The sequence below is a fragment of the Galleria mellonella genome, unplaced genomic scaffold, assembly GCF_026898425.1.
Source record: "Galleria mellonella isolate WM207_F2 unplaced genomic scaffold, CSIRO_AGI_GalMel_v1 utg537, whole genome shotgun sequence".
Taxonomy (NCBI): Eukaryota; Metazoa; Arthropoda; class Insecta; order Lepidoptera; family Pyralidae; genus Galleria; species Galleria mellonella.
The window spans coordinates 289,730-313,539 of record NW_026442112.1 but is presented as its reverse complement, the minus strand read 5'-3'; the positions used below and the strand labels follow the sequence as shown (position 1 = coordinate 313,539).

General features: G+C 30.9%; 1 protein-coding gene across 1 annotated transcript; it reads left to right on the top strand.

Moving 5' to 3' along the window:
• Nucleotides 1-387: 387 nt before the first annotated feature.
• Nucleotides 388-22,720, top strand: LOC113520172 (facilitated trehalose transporter Tret1-like). The gene is made up of 9 exons (XM_052898792.1): nucleotides 388-568; nucleotides 11,912-12,047; nucleotides 12,517-12,731; nucleotides 15,824-15,968; nucleotides 16,831-16,969; nucleotides 17,383-17,546; nucleotides 18,288-18,483; nucleotides 18,715-18,898; nucleotides 19,455-22,720. Exons 1-9 carry the CDS (start codon nucleotides 536-538, stop codon nucleotides 19,638-19,640), a joined length of 1,398 nt encoding a protein of 465 aa, XP_052754752.1. The 5' UTR covers nucleotides 388-535; the 3' UTR covers nucleotides 19,641-22,720.
• The last annotated feature ends 1,090 nt before the right edge of the window (nucleotides 22,721-23,810 follow it).

The window sequence follows — 23,810 nt, the reverse complement described above, 5'->3', positions numbered from 1 at the left end:
GTTATGGGAGTCTCGTTTCTAATATTCCTCATATTAATGAATATGTGAGAGCATAAATTAAAAAAAATTGTTTTATAAATTGGCTCAACCAGGAATCAAACCTGGAACCTCATTTACGCAAAATGTTTTTTATAAATGAATCTCCTTCAGTGTTTTCTGCTTCTTCATATCAGGAGAGTACATCAAAATAAAACAGAGCGATCTCATTAATCACTGACTTGGATTTTGAGACTTCTATTTTTAATTAAAAAAAATATATCATATACTCGGGTTCAGTTGAAATTGAGTATAATAATTCGTTTGAGCTTCGATAATCCCGTAGTAGGATGTTTCTCTCACGTGATCGATTATAGCGATGCTTTATTGTGCATAGTAGTAGGAGTGAATGGTAGTGGATGTGGCGGTAGTCAGTATCAACTGTGATCCTCGTTCGGTGCCACCTGCATCAGTGACGTGCTGCGGAATAAAACTTTTAGCGTACGCTCGCGCATTTTCGTGCATTTACGATTTTTCTGATCGGAATAATTTTATAGTGATGTATAAAATATCAGTGGCTTTTCTTAAACAGGTATTTTCTAATATTATAATAATATTACGACAATTAATAATTATTTAGTGTGAAAATAGTAACATTTTCTCTTCGTATAAATTAACGAATACACTAGAAAGTGATTGAATTAAACGCTTCAATCACTAACTTACTACACTAACACTAACTAAATTAAATGCTGAGTTTAGTTATAATAAGAAAATAATTAAAATCAAATATTACTATATCATATATATCTTTCAAAAAGCTATTATATAACATAAAGAAGGATTAGGAAAGAAAGTAAGAAATGTATCAATTCTAGTACATCAACCTAGACATTTACAAGTAAAAAATATAATATATTTTTTATTTTGAGTATGTGGTATATATTGCTTATAAAAGTTATAAGTTTCATATTAATTTATAGTACCTACCTATTGTTTGATAAATTGACAGTAATAGTCATTCATTGAAAATAACATTTTCTTTAAATTTTGTATCTTTATAACCAATTTTTATAATTTTGTGTTGTTATCTAATATTTTTATAGCTACATTTTATTAAAAAACTATTAACAAAAGAAATTTTGAATTATTCATATTTATTACTACGAGATATCTAAAATAAATAAGAATATAAATTGTTTAGTAATATATTTATTATATACACGAACGGGTATTTAAATATAATAAATGCGTTTAATCAAATCTCTTTAAGAAATGAGAAGAGAAGATGAAAAGAAGACTCGTACAATAGACAAATTTTTATAGATTGGATTATATACCAAAATATATCTAAAAAGTTAAAAAGCATGCTAAAATGTTAATAACAATTTATTTGCAAATAAAAATTTTACTCAGTACATTTATTGATTTGTTAGGATTCTACTGTGAAACAGAAATCTCGTTGCAGTGATTTTAATAAAAAAAGAGACTTTAAGTCATAAAGTAGACATGTAGGTACAACACGTTATTTTAGAAAATTACTGCACAACCAGAAGTATATTTATTTAACCTTTAATGCACAGTAGGTGTAATACAACATGTATATACATTTGGCGGATTTAATATCGGATAATGTTCTCTACTAGTCAATTATTGGATAAGCAGAGAAATAAGTAATCGATATATTAATGAGTTAAAAGATTACTCGTTGATAAACTAATATTTAATACTAGTTTTTCTCTCCCTACTTTGTACGCGTAGATTTAAGAAGTAGAAAAACTAATGAAATAGGAATCCTGGATGGCGTATCAAGTTACTAAAACATACACCAGATTTTAAGTCTAATATTAAGGAACACAATTGTGAAAACTACATTCCGTTTAGTTCAGTAGTTTTTGCGTTACACCGGAACAAACATACAAATAGATAGACAAACAAACTAAATTTCTAAATATTATTGTTTTAACATTTATTGGTCTTATTAATACCCCTCATATCCATTTTTTCTTAAATATCTCTTACCTATTGGCATCTTCTAGTTACAGTGTTATTATATTAGTAAGATTAGATAAGATACAAAAAACTAAACTTTAAATTAAGTATGTAGTAGCTGTTAACTGCCCACTGCTGAATATAGGCCTCCCCCATGAGAGGACTTTTGCTAGTGGTTGTCACGTTTGGCAGGCGGGTTGGCAATCGCAGCTAGGTTTTAATGATGTTTTGAGAGAAACGCTGCTGCCCATCCCTCAACCATTAAATTTCACTTGAAAGCCTTTCTTTCAAGTGGAATCTTGAAAGAAAGGCTTTCAAGTGGAAAGTAGTTTTCTGTTCTATGCCGGATCCACACGGCAATTAAGTAGTATATGATAGGTATTTTGTGTTGTTTTGAAAACTCCACATTATATAGAAGCAAAAATACTCATATATCATCTTAACTACATTGAATAGCAAATGAAATAATAAAATCAGCTGTATCTACAATGTACCTACCAGTATATCATCATGATAGTTGACTTCTTGAAAATTTATTACGGGTTTTTTGTTTACTTTTGTAAAATATGTTCGTTTACGTTTACTTAGTTCGCTATGCACTCTAAGATATTTTATTTATCCTGCATATTCTATAGAACAGGAAATTTGAAATCAATTTAGTCATCTATCGTACAGAGTACATATTACGAGTATATTTCTGTATTTCTTCTTAGATGCTTAAGTTTGTACCGACGTTTTTTTTAATTCGTTATTAGGATTATAGTTACAACTATGCATACTTAAATTTAAACATTAATGTCTCGTGTATGATCTCTATACATGTTTAAATTGTTGTTATGTACTAAGACTAGCAATGTAACACTACTACAATGAAGACGAATGTAATACGCCACTTACATTTATTTAAATTCATCAAACCGTTAGGCTACACGAGAAGTAAGAACAGGATCTCATATATATTGTCGTTATAAATATATAAAAATATTATCCTTTCGTTATTGTGAAATATCCTTTCTGTCCATAGGATGTTTATTTATCGATAGCTGTAAACAACTGAGCAGTGGATAAAATTTAACACACTAAAAATATATCTTTTAACAGAATTTTCCTATGGGATAATTTATAATCGAACTCCATCTTAATAAATCTTGTGCATAATATATAAGAATATATTTTTATTTCTGTTATGTGTTCATAAGTACGAGTTCAAAAGTCTAAATTACTTTAAGAATGCTTTGTTATGGTTAAATAAGTAATTAAATCGCAAATCTGGCTCCACAAGGAGTATTGCTGTTACTTATGGGCGGAATACCTAGATACCGGCTTGATTCCTTCGACTTAGTGCAACGACGAGCTATGAGAATTGTCGATGATCCCAGGCCTACATGCGGTATCGAACCCTTTAATCTTAGAAGAGATTTTGCCTCACTCTGCGTGTTCTATCGCTTGTATAACGGAATGTGCTTAGAGGAATGGTTCAATATGATGGCCACGGCCTCCTTCTACTATCGTACAGCTCGCTATCACCAGGGAGTTTACGGGGAGTTATACTTTAAAGCCACGATGGTCGCCTATAGCGTAGTTTCAGACATGTTTCCTCTTACTAACGCCCAAGTTATGGAATGAGCTCCTTATCGAGTTCTTTTCAAGAGACTGCAGCATCGGGTTCTCCAAAAAAGGGATAAAGAGGTTTCTTCAGAGTCGGCAACGCGCACGAATACCCCTGGTATGGCAGGCGTTAGGCTACGATACCCGCTTACAATCAGCGCCATAGCTTGTTTGCCACTAAACTTATTCCTCTATAAAGCTGATATTAACATCTTGTCTTATCCATTAGCTAAGAAAAAAATATTCTCAAAAAATCTATTGCTTGTATTCTGTACACTTTCATCCTCTTTCCTATTAGATGTTGAACTAAATAATTTTAGTTACTTTTACACTTTTTCATTGTTTATATATATTTTAAAATTCAGGCATGTAGGTACTATTTACCTGCAATCACGTCACGTTAAGTCCCAATCGGGAATTTAAAGTATTAATTTTGTTTCTTATTCAGAAATGTAATGAACAAATTCGCCTGAATAAAAAGTGCAGTGTAAAAGTTTAGGAACACTAAAATTTAATGTACCTACGTATTATAATTCCGTAATTGCGCTTCATTACAATATTAGCTTTTACCCGCAATTTCGCCCCCTGACCGAGATATATTTACTGACCGGGTTACAAAAAGCCTTCTCCAGCCTAGAGGTAACAAAACAAAAAATAATTAAACAAATTTACTGTCACATTTGTAATATTAGGATAATATTTTTACAATTTAGTTTTACATCTTAGTCAACGGTCTACCTTATTGCAAATGGGCTCTAGAAAAAAAAAAACAAAAAAAGTATTAATCGCTTATTATATATCTATCGATACAATTTTTTACTACTGTTATTATACAGAAGCTAATGATTACTGAATCTCGAATCAAAGTGATAACTTTTATTTTCGTCACAAAGAATTATACACACAGACATATATACAACATGGAATGAATTGTATTCAAATGTTACATACACGAGACCAGTGAAAGGCCAGTGACTGAATAGTAAACTGGCCTCGTGTCTAGTGGACATTATATGAATACACTATTTTGCAAGCATCTGGAATAATTAACATATAAATGAGCCCAGAGGTACAAGTAACAATATTATTGTACACCATGGGTGAAGCATGCATTGATATTTATCAAACATTTCAATTCTCTACGACTTTGAAAGTAATTATGTAATGTCAGTCAAGTCAAAATTTATCGAGCATTAATTCTCCCGTATTCTGCATTTTTGATTTACTATAAACAAAAACATAACACTGTTAGATGGCAAATGTTTTAATAAATTTTTCGAACCTAATAAATCTGATATAGATGCCGTCTGTATTATTATTATTATTATAACTAACATTGCACCACTGTAGAAGTATTATAATAATAGCTTCTTTATAACTATTATATTTATGATGATGATGATGACATCTATTTATGACACGAAAAAGCTAAATCCAGTATGCTTCGAAATAGTTCCTATAGAAGGAACTTATGATAATCATCGTCATATCAGCCTTTAACTGTCTACTGCTGAACATAAGCCTCCCCTAGGGGGGTTTTGCCAGTAGTTGCCACGTTTAGTAGATGGTTTAGCAACCGCAGTTATGCTTTGGTCATGTTTTAAGAGGGACGCTGCTGCCCGTCCCTCGCCCTCTCTTAGTCGCTTTTTACGACACCCACGAAAAAGAAAGGGGTGACCCCTATTCTATGCCGAATCCATACGGCGGTTGGTAATCACAGATGGTTTTTAATCCTCAAAGAATTAACAATGAGCGATCTCATTCTGGGAATGCTAGAAGACAACATGATCCCAGAATGCATCATTTGAAAATAATTACAAAATTGAAATATCTGAAAGAAATTAAAGAAGCTATTGTTAAAAACTGGTAAACGGTCACTGTCGCCTATGGACGCCTGCAATACCAGGGGTGTCACGTGCGCGTTGACGACCCTGAAGAAATGAAATAATGTTATACCATGCATTCTTAAGAAAATATTCTAAATGTATGGAATTTGATATATGTTTTGATTGATTTGATTCGATATATGTGCATGATCCTTAAAATACAATATTTTACACTTTCCTAATAACGTTATATCGTTATATATAAAGTAATATTAATTCCTCTAAACAAGTAAGTATGTTATCACGTATTAAAAACATGTTTTTGGTGCCTCCATAGTTGTTGAAGGTAACCACAGCTGATCTATTGTATGCATAATGTCCAATGAAACTGCTTGCAATAGCCCACTTCCGCAACTCGTGATCATATGGAGTAGTTACCATGTCACATGACTAAAGGTCAGTAAAAATTGCAAAAGTAATCCAAGACATCCTTGGCTAGACAAACGTTGTTAGCATTAGATGACCTGCAGGCCGATTATGTAACTCCATTGCGAATAGTTCAATTGAAATATATTGAAAATATAGTGTTTGTCCACTGTGAGAGTTAATGGATGCAGGTAGGTCAGGACTGTTCTTTATGGCAGTCTATAGGGGAGGCCTATCTTCAGCAGTGTACAGATAATGGCTGAGATAATAATAATTATATTGAAAATGATGTGTGCGTACAGTTGCGTGATTATGTATTTCATTTATTCATTCGTTCATTCATTCACCAAGTTGTATAACTACATAACAGTATTTTGACTTATCAATAGAAATTCTTCCTATAAAAAGTGACTTTGTATATGATCTACTGTACTCAGAGCCAGGAGACTATAGATATTTTAAAATGCAGCAAAGATAACACATTTATAAAATGATATTATCTTTTATTTGCATATATGCAAATAAAAGATAATACAAAGCTGCTGCACTAAAATGGACAGCTTAGTTTTAAACAAAAATCTTATTATAATTAAAACAACCTCAGAGGTATTCCTAGCCAGTAGCATAACGTATTCTATGTATTATTTTTATTCTATTTTTTGCGATTTACAGTGTTATTTACTTTCGTAGCCTTACTATTAAACATTTACGGACGATATACGTGAAAGTTATAATATCAACGTCACATAATACATTATTTACAATACTTACATCATCCGTTAATGTATAATTGGTAATATCAAATACAACAAAACTGAAAATCGAGATTTTAAAGGACGTTTACTGGATGATGTGGGTTATTTGTTAACCATCTATTTATTAATCATCATCATCATATCAGCCGTCTGTCCACTGTTGAACATAGGCCTCCCCCTTATTGAGAGGTTTGATCAATAGACTATTTATCTACAACAGTATGTACTACTATATAGTATTTATGTACCAGTACAAAATCTATACACTATTTAAAGTACAAAATTTAAAGAAATATACATATTTAGGTAACGGGGCACATATATTGGCTAGAAATAACATAGAAAGATACGAGTAGTACATGTACTATGTAGTTAGGAAGCACAAGTTTAGATGCCGTCATCGTGGATAATCAGTGTTAATTTAGAAAATAAAAAACTTTATATTGTTGTTGTTTAGTTGTTGCCTTTGATAGGAGTGAAAATCTAGAGTTTACTATAAAATAAAAATAATTTAAATAATAACTAATTAAATCGATGTTGGATAAAAGTTTTACACTTTTAAATTTCCAAGTATATAGGTATTATACAAAAAACCAGAGTAAGATATATTTATTTTTAATAGATGAAAATGGAATGGTAGTATACCCCCCGCCTGCTTTATTTGTAAACGCCGGTATCTATCTACCCTGTCGTTCTTCCTGTTAGATATCCATGTCGTAACTCACTGGAAACTATCATGGTCAATTTCTAGTAAACTCATCACGATGGGCCAACTAATAATACTATGTCAGCGTTAAACCCTAATATTAGATATGTGAAATAACAGAAAAGGGTTTATGAGTATAAAGTGTACTTAAAAAACTTCTCACTATTTAAAATAAATAACAATTTTTTGTGTCATCGAAATGAATTGATTTAATTCGATCCGAATACGACTTCATACCCATCTACATCACAGAAACTATGTCGATAAACAGAATTGCGTATAGTAATCTCAAAACAGTATTCATATGGTAATACAATTGTTTAACCAAAATGTACAATAGTGCTGCGTAGGCACTTACCTCACATCTTTATCTACACCTCTTGGTATAATAGTAATCTACGATCTATATACACTGTACTTGTACTTGGAATTATGTTCCTGATTTTGCAATATTGTGCTTTTTTTATTTTATTGTTATTATTGGACTTTTATAATTGATTTTTATATTATGCTTTATTTGTCTGTTTTTTGTATAGCCAGCGGCCAAGTGTGGGGGCCAGAATACCGTAACACAAAGCATCCTAGTACGGATTCTTCCAATGGTGGACTATATATGTATATTCTATTTTGTAAAATGTATATATGAAGTGTCATTGAGATAGAAATAAAATAAAATTAAATTAAAAATTAATATGAATTACCCAAATTATTTTTTAAATTTGTAGACCTAATATTTGTAACATATTCGAACTATATAATTTATGCAATGTAAAAGTTTATAAATAAATTGATAAAGTAAGTAATTAAACTCGCTTAAAAATATATATATTAGCACTATGTTTTTACTCTTAGATTTTTTATATCTGTCGTAACTTTTAAACAAACAAAACCGATTCGAATATTTTAAAGAAGAATTAACATGTACATAATCAATCTTAATTATGATACCATTCAGTTCGCTAATTATAATATCATGACCCGAATGTCTTCTTTCGATTCTACTCATATTTTGTTTGTCTAATTGGAACAAAAAACGGTTATTGTCACTATAATAGTCATACGAACTTTTTTGTTAGTAATGATAAGTACTATGAAAATGTGGAAGGTAGATTATTTTGTGTATCATCAATAGTTTTTGCAGCGTTTGCCAATTAATAACTTTTATAGACAAATTTTTTATACCTTGGATTACATTATTGCAATTAATGTAAGGATCTCCAATTTGTTCTTAAATATTATGCCGCCTATGTTAGGTACTCTCTGATATAGCTTATTACGAGTAGATATAAGTGATAGATTTTTTTTAAATAAGTATTTTGAGTTATTCATTATAATCAAAAATACGCAAGATCAAATCTTTATTATGATATTAATTTAGATAAGGATATTGCGGTGTTTTCAACTAGGACCACTACTCTTAATTAGCTACTGATGCTTTTTACTTTATTTTTACATATTTATACCTATACTACGATAACTTTCCGCACACTTTCAATACAACAATAAATTTTCGAGCAGTTTTATTTGATGAAATAACTGGACAATTTAAATACTTTTTATCATCGCCATAAGTCTTAGTGGGCAGCGAGGAGAAATAATATAGGAATAGTGGGCGAATAAAGTAGAAATGTTTTCTTTATGTAAAGTATTTAGGTACATGAATAAAACATTAAACATAAAACAATATTAACATGTTTATATATAATCATTATACATTAAAATATATATATATATATATATATATATTTAAGAAAATTACGATAAATTGTTAAAGCTATGAAATAAGCTGCATGTAACCCTTCCTTTATACAAAACAATACGCACACAATACATTTTTTTTACACCACATGACATTTTGTTTCTTTGTACAGCACATTCATGCAACTACACTACAACTACACACACAAATAACACACTAATTATTGCTGAACTTCTAGTGATGCGATGAATAAGTATCTAATAATAGCGATAAATAAGTATCTAATAATATCGATAAATAATATCACGTTTCAAATAAGTATCTCCATAGATTTTATTTTAATATTTTTTTTCTATTTAATTTAACCTACCCTCCAAAAATAAGCATAATATTGTCTGGTATACAAATTGAGGTTCTGTAATTGGCTGATGTATGGTGTAAATATAATATTTTTAATTATTCTAGATATAAGCTGTTGATTGCAGATGTAATATTAAAATAAAATAAAATAAAAAAAATATCAGCTATCTAATAGTCATAGTACCACCTCTATTTATAGATAGCGCTGTGTAATATACATATACAACGGTATTTATTTGAATATGGTATTATAAATTGATTCTAGATACAATGTACAAACGAAATTAACGTTTGTATACATTTGTATTGTGCCACAATCTTTGGAAAGTATACGACCAAGGTTGTAAATTTTTATCTAAAGGAATTCAGTCTATTTACACATAGATTTTAATGCAGGAATTTGGTTTGTCAGCTTAACCAAGTATGTAAAATGAATAAATAAATAAAACATTATTTTCTATACAGGACCCTCGGTTTGTGAATCTGACTCCATTTGATTTTGCGGAATCATATCTACTTATACCTGTTATTTTTAATAAAATCGATGAGCAGTATTTAGGTATGTAGTCCAATTTGCATTTTAAATAAACCTAATACAGAAACTGTTAAAAATTCTCAGTTTACAAAAACACAGAAACACACGACTACTTTCTAAATAATATTTAAATTTTATGTGCTATCCTTGAATCATGTATTAGAGATTAAACAGATGATCAACCGGAATAGACACCTTGCAAAGTTGTAGATTGCACTATACCTATACTCTGGTTACATTGACATTATTGCTGACTAGATTTACCTTATTTATGATTACTTTAAATAATCACTTACATATACTTTATACTTAGTTGTCGTCGACGTTGACTGCATAGCATAAGGCACTTAAGTCTCGAGAAGTTAAGCTGATTGCCTTTGACTAGTTCTTTTCTAATGGCTGTAAAAATACATGTTCATTGTATTTCTTATAACCATTAATACAGTCACAGAACACTATTACTCTATAAAGTACAGCCAAATAGTTTGTTTTTATCGCAACATCGATTACTTTTTTATACAACTTCGCAAAAAAGGAGGATGTTCTCGATTCGATTACATTTTTTTTTGTTTTTATAATATACGGTATGGTTCTGTACCAGTTTCGATAATGCTGACGATAATTTCTGATTATATAATTTTTACAAATTTACTCTGTTTACGTAAATATATCCAGTGAAATAAAATCAGCATGGATTTTAACTCGATGAAATCGCTAACATATGTAAATAAATATATGCGGTTCAAAAGTGTTATAATCTTTAATTCGTGGTTATTTTTATAATGTATATCGTACTTCCTGCATTAAAGGATTTGATTATACAAAATACTTAAAACTTGAATTCCTATAAAAATATATAAGTGCAATTTTCTTACACACTTTTTAGATATTAAATGACGTTAAAAAGATTAAATTGCTAAAATTCTAAAAAAAAATTACGGACAAAAAAAAACCAACAAACCTATATATAGACATCTTATAGACATGTATGAATGTGAAGAAAATTAGGAATGTAAATACATCAAAATAGAAGCATATAGCCACAATGGTTCCTACCTACCACAAAGGGAAAAAGGCGTGAGAATATAATAACTTATTTATCATAAAACAACTTTAATGTGTGCATAGGTAATGCACGGCGGTAGAAAAAATACTTTAAGGAAACTGCTTATTTCGCAATGGTATAAAAAACATAATGGTAACCTACCCATTGAGTCGAGTCACGTTTTGCAAACCCGGTCTGTCCAGTGACGAAGCATTACTCCAGAATCGGGAACTTCGGCTCTTTTTTATTTTTATTTCAAAAACTTCTTTGGTATCTTAAAATAGATACACATATTTAGCTTATTCTATATGAATATAAAACAAACGCATCATCGTTATATTACTATGCTCTTTGGCATCATTTCAGAGGGACTACACATATTTGATTTAAATAATAATATATGTAAAGTTGAAAGAATATGTTTAAAAAATCATACAGAAAGTGAAATATTTTTTTCATTAGTGCGCCTGTATGAATCGCGAAGGGCAATTACATAAAGAATCACATACATACATAGTAATTAATACACTTATATACTTATATAATCGAATCGTCGAAATTCGTGTAAAATTAAACGAAAATATTTTAAGTAAATAAATAAAAACTTATGTTCGATACGGTTCGAATCTAAGCTTGAATTAAAAACCTCCTCACTTTTGAAGTCGTTTAAAAATGATCTCGACAAATTGCTAAATTTGTTCCAGCAACACGAAAGTAATCAAAATTAAATAAAAACTATTTAAAATAATGTAATTTATAATAACAATCTATGTTCACATAAATTAAGAAAATATTATACAGTAAAAATGAGAACATTCCCCTTTTTGTAGTCGTTTAAAAAATAATTACTACTATAATTTGTTATAATAATGATTGTATAAAAGCTTTTATAGATTTAACGAAGCAGAGTCAGCAGAGAATCAGGTCCGAAATATATATTATAATAGCATTTCTTTATTTACATATTGTACTATTTATTGCAGTTATGGCTGACTTTGGGAGCATCATTGGCTTTTCTAATAATTGGATTGGTGAGAGGCTACTCAGCTTCAGCCATCCCTTCCATAGAGCATCTAAATCCCCACCTCATACAGTCTAATGAACAAAAATCATGGATTGGTAAGTAGGAAATTAAATTACTTTTTACTAAGAAAAAAGGTTACCAAAGAATATTTATTATTTTAATGGTTTTTGTGTACCTACCAAATTTCATTCAAACTATTTTACCGTTTAAACATGACTGAATGACTAATATACAAATATCTTTACAAGTTTACTTTTTTATAATATTAGTAGGACAACAGGATTGTAAACGCTTCCCAAAATAAACAACGCACTCCTGGTTGGTCATTTCAATATTTAAAATATATATAGACAATAGTATAAATAGATAAAAGTACTATAAAGTTTTATCTATAAATCTATAAACCATCGTTTATTGTGTTGATTTTTTAGGTGAATGCATAGATTAATACCTATTCCAGTTCCATCAATATAGATAAGTGTTATGCCGACTTTTATTACGTAGTGAATACTTATTCTGAATTTTTGACGGGATATCGAATTTATTTTTAAATTTATTTTTCAGGTGCTATTCCACCGCTGGGTGCCTTCACAGGTAGTCTTATATCTGGAGAGTTGATGCAGCGTGCTGGCCGACGGAGAACTTTGCAAATTGCTGCGCCTCTTTGGCTGGCAGCGTGGCTCATTTTAGGCTTTGCTAATCAATTCCCATTAATCCTTCTGGGTCGTATTATGTCGGGATTATGTGTTGGATTCGTCTTAGCACCGGCACAAGTTTATGTAAGTAAACATTGTGTTCTAAGTATATATTTACAGACAAAAAAATGCATACCCATGTGTATACTAATGCACATTATACTTAGTATCAAAATAAAAAAATAAAGTAAAAAGATAAAACACTAAGTAATTATTAAACAAAACTATTGAACTGACTTGAATAAAAAAGACATGTGATATCATTAAAATTAACATTGATGAAATTACGAGTAGTAGTCATATGTAATCATCTCTTATTGTATACAGTATGACGACGGTATTGAATACGATGTCAAAATAATTTATAGTACAGTGTACATCATAGTGTATTTATATTTATTATTTTACACTACAGGTTATTTATTATTTTGATGTAAAATCTTATATCAAACCTAAATTACGCAACTGCAAATCTCGCGCGCAGATGCACTCACTCCTTTCGAGTAAACAAGGTAAATAGTATTTGTAATTATTGCGTGACTCTGGAAAGACTTTGAAATACAACGACATCTAATAATAATGAAAAATAATGTTTATCTTCAAGGTTGTCCATTTCTTTTAAAATAATACATAAAAATAAAGCATTAATTTTAATTCCAGCTGAAAATTGACGTACGTATAGCACAAAAATAGTGTGTGAATGGTTAATAAAGACCACGTTTTTAAATAGGAACTTATGTACGCATCAGTACTGTACGAACAATAGTCCTCTATTTTGTGGGCATCCTCATAATAAATACATTGACTAGTAGTTATAAATAAATGATACCTTTATTCGTGTTTACTGTAACTACAGTGTTTGTACTGTAACCGTGTTTAATCATTTATAACAAATATATTATCAAGAAATATATAATACTTTTAATAAATAAAGACTACAACATAGGTGACTATAATAATTCATATATTATTTTACATAAATACTTGATTATATGTTTTACAGGATGATCTTCATATAAACCATTTCCTTGGATAATTTTAAAAACTAAAATAAGCATGTATATGCCTATTTTATCGAATATGAATAATTACAAATTGCCCATGACATTGCGCATGTATTTTTAAGATCTATGTACATGAACAACTGTATTCAGTTGAAAATAAATAAAGTATTCTGTTCTATTTTATTCTAATGCATGCCATTATGATAAAATTGCTATATTTTAATACACTCATGTATGAAATTTTATTTAATGTTATTTATGCCTAAAATAGGGCCTCAGCCGTTACAACTTGGGAGGAACAGTTTGTTTTTTAATGAGTCGGGGCACCAGTGAGTAATAATAATAATAATAAATGATAATTAAAGAAGGTCAGTTAGCCCATCGTGACGAATTGAACAAGAAATAACTACGATTGTTTAAAGGGGAAATCGCGTAAAAGTCGACCTGATAGGGTATATTGCTAGCAATGGGGCCTTTAGATCCTATTATTAAAATCCCATTCCACCAAAAAAGACAGTATTGGGAAGGATAGTACTCATAACCATTAATATACCCGATTGACCTTCACGCGGTATCGCTGGAAACAAACTTAGTTAATAAACAGCGAATTCGGCATTTTTAGATGGAACAACTGGTTTGACTTTTTCCTCATTGTTTCATGATTCACTGATACTGATACCGGCCATTGCATATTACTAACATAGGCGACAATACCAATCCATCTTCATTAAAAAAAAAATCTAAATATACACATTTATATTATATGCTTATTGAACTCGAATTAAGATTCTTAATAACGTTCGAGACTGCTGTGAAACCTGTTGAGACTAAACTTATGTTGATGTCGTAAATTTTACTTTGATCAGGTTTCACAACCTTACTAACCTTCAGAGCACATGAGGATTTCGGCACTTCAAGACATAATGTAAATTGAATGCGATTGGCTAAAGCGTGCAGTGTATGAATTAATTAATTAATATTTTTAATAGACATTAAATTGTTGAGATTCTTATTTTTTTATATCTAAAATTGAAATGAAGTAAATGGCCTAATAGAAAATATTAATAATAATGTTTACCTTCTATCATTAATAATGCTATTAATAAATGAGACTCGTTAATATATATATTATTAATATCATTAAAATCATTAATTCGCCGTGTATACCTTGGCATAGAATGGGGTGCCTCTTCCTTCCCCGTGTGTGTCGTAAGAGGCGACTAAGGGAGGGCGAGAGATGAACAGCAGCAACCTTCTTAAAACATCTCTAAAAGCCTACCTGCTGTTGCTAACCCACTTGCCAAGCGTGGCAACTACTGACAAAACTCCCCTTATGAGGAAGGCTTATGTTCAGCAGTGGGGAGTTAACGGCTGAAATAATAATAATAAAAAAATATCATGAATACTATTATATTCACAACTAGTAGTAGTAGAAGTAGTATAACGTTCACCAGAGAGAGACTTTGTACAAAAGTCGTTTGCTTGTGTACCTCTGTCCCATTCGTGTTTCTACCATGAAGCAGTTGTGTATGCATGGCTGTGTTTCGGTTTGAAGGGTGGGATATGGCGTGAATTTATAGGGTACAGGATACAAAGGAATAACACCTGAGTCCTCAGGAATAGCAACGCATGGAGGGGTATCATGGGCGAAACAGTATACTCTGTTATGTCCAAGGTACTGCTCATGTCTATAGGCAACGGTTACCACTTTCCATCAAGTGGGCCGTCAGCTTGTTTGCCATTCTAAGTTGTATAAAAAAAAGTTACACAAAAGAAAATAATATTATGTGTTTATAATTTTCTGAAAGAAGGTTCTATCTTAATCGCTCATCGTCTCCAGTATTCCTTTTAAATATTGCTAATATCTATAAAATATCTCTTCATCTCACACATAAGTATGAGAGCGTGAGCTACAAAACTTATACTCAATTAATTTCATGTCATTTTGTTGCTTTATTTTTTTTAATGGAATTATAAAGATGTATCTTATTAAAACAGTGATGTTTTTGTTGTTTTTGAGTGAAAATATATGCAGATAATAGATGCAGACGCTAATAATAAAAAACATTTCGCAGTTTAAAAGGATTTATTTTGGTTTATTATGATATGGGCAGTTCTCTTTCTAATAAAAGTTAAAATTGTTTTTCATGACCGTTTATATATTCCTTGCAGGTGAGTGAATGCTGCGACCCAGAGATCCGTGGTCGGCTCGGCTCCCTACCTACTCTCTCAATGTCATTTGGCATCCTCTTGTCGTACATAGCTGGTAATTGGCTTCAGTGGCGATACCTCGCTTTTTTCTCTGCTGTTTTCTGTGGTGAGTTACAAGTTTTTACTTTATATCTATTACTTTACTTTTTTATATGGGTTCTAAAGTAATTTAACATATAAATATATTTAAATCTTTGCTGATATGTACTTACTAGGAGTAATATAAAAAGATCTAAAAATTAAATCTAATGATGGTAACGTTACATTACTTTTATTTTTATAGTGAAAATACTAAGTACGAAATTATATAATTCAGTATTAAGGAATAGGCAAGGAGTACCATGTCCCTCACATTTTATTCTATGACATCAAGAGTGCTTGACGTGTCATACATGATGAAACCACAAGTAGGTACTGTTCTTAATTTACGATAGACAGTCTACTAATGAGTTCTAAATTGTTAGAATAAAAAAGTTTTATCTACATATAATATAGTATACACATGTACACAGCACAACATTATTTCACCACACTTTTTATTTCCAAGAAGAAAGTCAATAAAATCAGTCCAACAAAAAACCTGAAACAAAACCACTACCGGGTCCGGTGTACTGAAAATAATTTCTTAAATAATTAAAGGATAATATCAATTTTCTATTAGGTGTCTACAATTGATCATGAATTTTATCCATTCCTTATTTCTTATAATGATCTATAAATTATTTATTACCAGTATAACGATGATGTATACTAATCTAGTCTGCGCATCGATAGATTTTGTCAAGTTTCATATTAAAAATTTGATATGTGACAAAAATTATCAATTAATTAAAAATATGCTTCTTATTTACCTAAACTTCTAATAGTAAATAAAAAAATGTCATTTTTTAAAGTAAATATTAGAAATTCTTCACGCACACGCTCTGTTGATTTATGTAATTCATTATTGTCTTCATACTTAATTTTAGTGATACTCTTCATCCTATTACTGCCGCTGCCAGAATCCCCAGTTTGGTTAGACACACAAAGATGTGATTCGGTAGAAGCAGTTAAGTGGTTGCATCTCTCACCGCGAGCTACTGTCATTGTTAAGGATGAACCTGAAGAGTGAGTTCTACGTTTCATTTCATACTTATATATGATACTTACTTGAAAGAGTTCTTTGCACTGTGCATATAGTGTTATTATGATTAAAGACATTACGTCAATTAATAATTATGATTAAGTATGATGATATAGAAAGGCTTATATGTAATAAGAAAACTTCAATACAAAATATTTATTTCGTCAGTAACTATGTACTAATGGCAATGTTATTAAATTAAAAAAAGACTTAATAATAATTTCCAGATGGTATATGTTTTTCTTAGATTATTTAGATAGAGTGTCTTCATACAAATACTTTGAGAAAAGCGAGTCAACTTTTTCATACAATTTTGCGTGATAAATAATTATGAGTGATTCCTTTATAATTTCTTATGTAATTTGTTGAATTACAAATTATATATATTATCTTTCAGGAAAATCGAGTCGCCGACGCCACCAAAATTATTCACCCGTAAAGTATTCTTTTCGTCGGCTGTACTGAAGCCTTTGATTGTTGGATTCGCCTTACTGATCTTCCAGCAGTTCAGCGGTATAGACGCTGTCATATTCTTCACAGTAGAAATATTCCAGAATGCAGGTAAGCAAAGAAAGTCATAATTGCCGTGTGGTCCGAGTATTTAGAATTGGCTACCATCCATTCTCGTGGGTGTCGTAAGGTGCGACTAAAGAAACTTAATGATCGAGGGATGGGTGGCCAACCCGCCTTCATCGCTTGGCAACTGCTGCCAAAAATCCCCGTTTAGGAATAACTTTTGTTCAGCATTGAACAGTTAACAGCTCATATAATGATGATGATAATGAAAGAAAATTATAAAATATTTATAAATAATAAATATTTGGGCTTTCAAGATATTTTTATTTAGGGATATAAAAACAAAATAAATCAGTTGTATTTAATTTCTTTAGATTAATCCTGAAATATAGATAATGGCTAAGATAATAATGATGATAAATCCTTAACACATAATTCTATATTTCTATTATTTTAATAAAGTAAGTTTCTTGTATACTCATTTTAAGTTTCCATAATTTTAGAAGGAGATGTTATAAAAAAATATTTACACAGACTGTCTCATTCGTGTTTTTATCGTGAAGCAACTGTATGTGTGTGGCCGTACGTCGATTTGGAAGGTGGGGGTATTGCAGAGAAATTATAGGGCACAGAGGTATAGCACCATAGTTCTCAGGAATGGCTCATATATGGAGATTCACATTACATTTCTGTAACACATTAAAAGTCGTCACTCATTTAGGGTTGCCACTGCAAAATATAGTAATAGGCAACACTACAGTTTTAGGATTTATCATATTTTTCCAGGAAGCACATTAGATGCAATGACAGCCACAATCATTATCGGCTTAGTGCAACTACTGAGCAATGGAGTGAGTGTATCGCTGGTGGACCGCGCTGGGAGGCGGCCCCTGCTGCTGGTCTCCGCTGCGGTCATGTCTGTCGCTATGGCAGCTATGGGATCATCTTTCTACTTCGAATTCGAAAAAGAAACGTGGCTTGGGTAACTTTTTCATTTTCATTTTACACCACAAAGGTGATAAACAAGCACAAAACAAACAACAGTAAATGATTACCGTGACTTATGGACAACCTTAGTGTTGTTGGCTTTATTCTCGTAAATAACGGTTTAAAATAGCCTAATATAATCTAAAACAAACTATGGTTTACATTTATACTAATTTGAACATCCAAACATAATATTTTTATAAACTAACTTAACGTTTGTTTTCAGGTACCTACCTATAGCGAGTTTAGTGGTGTTCATGATGGGTTTCTCCATTGGTTTTGGTGGTCTTCCATTCCTGCTGCTAGGCGAACTGTTCCCCACGCATTACCGCTCCCAGCTGTCGGCTATGGCCAGTGCCGTTAACTTGATCTCCATGTTCAGCGTGATCAAGACGTATCATACTCTTGACGTATGTATTATACCAATAGTAATACTAACTAGCTAATTAAGGAAAATATTGTGTGAATATGGACTGATATAAGGGAAGGAAATGATCGAAAAAAAGATGTATGGATTGTATGAAAGATGATATGCATAAAAGTAGTGAGTCCATGTATGACAGATGACAGGGATTCATGGAAGAAGAAGTATACTGAGCGGATCCCAAATAAATGAGAAAGGCAAGGCATTGATGGCTAAACAGTTAACAAGCTCAAATGTAAAGAAAATAATTGTTAATGATAGAGTAAAATGGTCCCATGATAGCGATATACCTAGTCAGGTCAATTTCAACACGGTCCACCTTGGAAACCATCGTGGTTATTTCCTAACGAATTTGTCATGATGGGCCAACTGACTTGACTTTATTCTTACTCATCTTCTCTTAATAGTACCCCGCCAGCAGTAAATCAATAACGCAGGCAGGGTAATCATTACATTTTTATTTATTAAAAATACTAATTAGTAAATAACGCCATCTGTGCAACCCTGAACAAATTATGTAAACTATATCCTTTTATTTGCAGAGCTTGCTTACGTCTGCTGGAACATTCTGGATGTACTCCTGTTTCTGTGCTTTGGCCTTCGTATTTGTTTTTATAATGGTGCCCGAGACTAAGGGAAAGTCACTGGCTGAAATCGAGGAGCATTTCCGTGGAAAAAAGAAAAATAAAGACGTAGTCAATTTACAGAGGATCTCTACGGTATCTTGAATAGGTTTTTAGATAAATCAATAAGCGACTCGGATAAATAATAGCTTTAATTACACAACTTTTCATCCGTGGCTATCATATAGTTGATTATAATGCCAACTTCGAATTGGTAATAAGGTTATATTGACATAACACTTATTAGTTAGTAAGTATAATGAGTTCTGTGATTTGTTATGAATATTTATAAAAATAGAATTCATAAAAAAATACGACGATATTGGGTATTGTTTAATTTATTTATTTCTCTCACAACAATTTTATTAAATCATAATTAAATACGTTACAATTATATTAAAAAATAATAATAAACTCTTACAATTATATTAAAAAACTAATTAATCAGTACAATTACATATTCCATCTGCAAAGTACATATTACAAATGACTTTGTTTTACATATACGAGTATAAATAAATACATAAAATATATACATATTTGTGTCATTAGTTGATTGTTACCATTATGATGAAAATAACACTTCAGTAAATATATTCGAATCCAATATACCCTCTAATATGATACCTAATATGCTAAAGATAGTGAATTTGTCGCCTGTTATTAAATGAGATAAGTTTACTAGACTATTACACAGATTTTCCTTACCAGGCACTTAGAACAAGTTAATTTGACGATTTGACTTAATGTATGTTTTGAGGACTAAATTCGAATTCTAGATTCCTTGGCTGTTGGGTTTCATAACTTTATGGACTTTTCAGTATCTTTAATTTATATTTTGATGTATTTATTTTACAATGTTGTTGTATTATACCGAAACAGACATAAACAGTGCCATTAGTATTATATATACATAATGATTAAATATCACATATTATATACATAAGTAAGTAAATAAAATATCCCAATTCAAGTTTACAACAAATTGTAAGGTACGTTCTAATAAATAAATTAATAAATGCATTTGTTTTCCTCTCTAAAGTCTGTTTGAAAATATTGCAAACAAATCTAAATCACAGATTTAAAGTTATAATTTAAATCTTCACGGGTAATAAACTAATAGAAAATAATCTTAACATTAAGTACAGTGTAATAGGTTGTGAAGAGATACTTTTAATTCCGATGTGTTCTCGTGGATTGTTTAACATGAAAAGTTATTTATTTAAAGTATTAAATTTAGTCTTACAGAAGTTTACCTCTGACAAATTAGAGTTGTTAACAATTCGCTTATTATACTAGATTATATTATGAGAATAAAGAATATTGAGATATTTATTCTTATAGTTATACTATAGCTTAGAGCATCGTTTTTGAACCGGGGGGTCGCAACCATTAGGGTGGCGCGTTTCTTATTAAAGGGGGTCACAGTCTGTTGAGAAATAATAAGAACTCATAGCTAAAACCATTTATTAGTAGTTGTTGATGGACGATTTTTGTTGGACATCACTTGTTGTCACCTATTGTGTAACAAGCGTGTAGTGGCGTGACAGTAGTGTATACTGGGAAAAGACTTTGTTTTCATTAATCCAATTGATTAATAATTAAGAAAATTATCAATCAAAATATTATTATATAATAGTGAGGAGGTCGCAAGACTTTTTACTTAACCTTTCGACTTTTTCGTGGGTCGAGACATAAAAATTGTTGAAAAACAATGGCTAAGAGTGATTTAGACAACTATTTCCTAAGTTCCTTATATTGCGGTTATACTATCAATCAATTAAAATAGTCAATGCCAGATACAATTATATGTCAAATTTCATGACGATTGGTTGCGATTGTAAAGCGCTGTGAGATAAGTAACAAACAAATTATATGTAATGTAATTACTACCTGTTGCCCGCGACTTTGCATGCGCGACGTTGTGCTTTCTTTCTAAGCGGATACTTACACTAAATATATCTATGTTACAAATGTCAGTTTTCTAGACATAGTGGCTGTGTGTTGATAGTCAGTCAGGACAAACTTTCAAATATAAATTACTAAGGATCGTTAACTATACCTTGACAGCGGGAACATCTGCTAAATTTAATGTTGCCTTCTTATATAGAAAGTAAAATCTCGATTCAAGAAATATGTTTGTAATTTAGGTATTTAGAATTAAGATAGTTATCAAAGGTTGTCGGAAAAAATTTGTTTTAATGATAACATCGCTTTTTATTATTGTAATATGTATATGTATTATTTTTTAACTGGTTCAAACGAAAAAAGAACTAAGTAAAACATTTTACCGAGTCAGATGGTCAGCACGATGATTAATAGAATGAATGAATGAATTAAGTTTCATTCATTCATTAATAGTAGGTTAATATATTCCATTAAGAGGTGATAACTTAAAAAAAAACTTGTTTGTAAATACTAGATTAACTTGTCTTATCAACCTATAATATAATGTGGCATTCTTCCCACAAAAAAGGAATATTACCTACAACTTTTATAACTATATATACTTTTATACCTATACCTACATAAGTACCTAAGTTACAAAATGAGGCATATAATAGTCCACATTTTACATATACATAGTACTTGTTTTTTAAAATAACATTAATTGTAAATACTACCACTGATATTGCTTTGTATTGTTAAATTTGTACGTTTTAACAGTATATAATTAAAACAATGCATTTAATTTTATGTGTATTATTGAGACAGAGCTGTTTTGAAAACACGAAATCTCGTTGTACCTTTTCATTTCATAATAAATTTCGAAGAACCCATAATTCCACGTTTTCGCAAGAATTATCATAATGTATTTGTTTTTGTAGTACTAGCTATATATCACAGCTTCACTCGCGTGAAATAAAATTTATTTATGTACATAATTTTAGTCAAAACTCACGAACTTCCTATAAGAATTGGGATAAAAGTTTCATGTGTGTTAATCCGTGATATAGTTAACTTCTGTATCAAATTTCGTTCAAATTCATTCAGTTATTTCAGAGTTATCAAGTGTTAAATAACCAAATACCTTCAAGAATTTTTCATATTTATATTATGTATATAGGTATCCTAGTGAATATATTCATAACATTATAAACAACCTTTTTTTTATGACATTAGTAGATATGTATTCATTAAATGTATTCTAATCAATCAATGAGACTTTTCATCATCACCATCATCATAACAACTTTTAATTGCAACTGCTAAACATAAGCCTCCCGCTTGGGGGGTTTTGCCAGTAGTTTTCCTCCTATCCCTCGCCCTACTTTAATCGCCTCTTACGACACCTACAGGAAAGGAAGGGGTGGCCTAGTCTATACCAGGGGCTACAAGGCTACTTTACATGATGGCCACATGAGACTTTTACTTATGTAAAATATAGATAACGTGCAAATCAGGCCTATTAGAGGGCGCCACTTCTAAATTTTTTTTTTACGCTATCGGTATACGTTAGCGGGGTAACAGTTAAGTGAGTTGAAGTAAGTCCAATTTGTTCATTGTTACAAATTCCTCAGGAATTAACTACGATGGTTTTCAGGAGTGTAGGATGATAACAGAATGATAAGCTGTGGTACGCTATCGATATACGCTGGAGGGGCAATAGTGAAGAATGACAGATGAAAGAATAATTCAAAATCTAAGCTCATCTAAATCTATGATTCTATACTAAGACTATGATTCAAACAGAACTCCTTCGACTTTTCGACATTCAACAGTCTATTTACATATATCGCCAACTACAATTACTTTTAACGTGATCTATTTTTAGTACATTAACTACGAGGAGGAATTAAAAAGTAGTGAGAATGAGATAGAATATAATGACTATTAATAACTTAATAATAACTTAATAATTTTTTTTTTTCTACTCAGTCTCCGAGTCTCTCTACACACCGAGTTCAGCGCTTTTCTAAGGCTTCAATCCCTTTAAAAAAAAGTTTTGTCTTGGTCCTGCAAAAAACTCTCCACGCATCTATTACCTCGTTATCGTCTTCGTATTTGTTTCCTCTTAAGTATTCTTTCAATTTGGGGAACAGATAAAAATCGCTAAGCGCCAGATCTGGTGAATAATATGGTGGTCAATAAATTCGAAGCCAACTTGCTGAATGTCAGCCATCGCAACTGTCGACCTGTGCGCGGGTGCGTTGTCGTGATGAAACAGCACGCCCCTTCGAAGTTTCTCTCTCCTTTTCTCTTTGATAGCATTCCTCAACTTGGGAATTAAAGCTGCATAATATTGGCCTGTAATAGTGGCTCAACGCTCCAGGT

Bases quoted from the DNA above. Each gene is read 5' to 3' on its own strand.
- LOC113520172 (XM_052898792.1), top strand. From the start codon at position 536: ATGTATAAAATATCAGTGGCTTTTCTTAAACAG. The intron at 18,484-18,714 runs GTAACTTTTTCA...GTTTGTTTTCAG, and splicing joins GAAAAAGAAACGTGGCTTGG to GTACCTACCTATAGCGAGTT. The intron at 18,899-19,454 runs GTATGTATTATA...TTTTATTTGCAG, and splicing joins AGACGTATCATACTCTTGAC to AGCTTGCTTACGTCTGCTGG.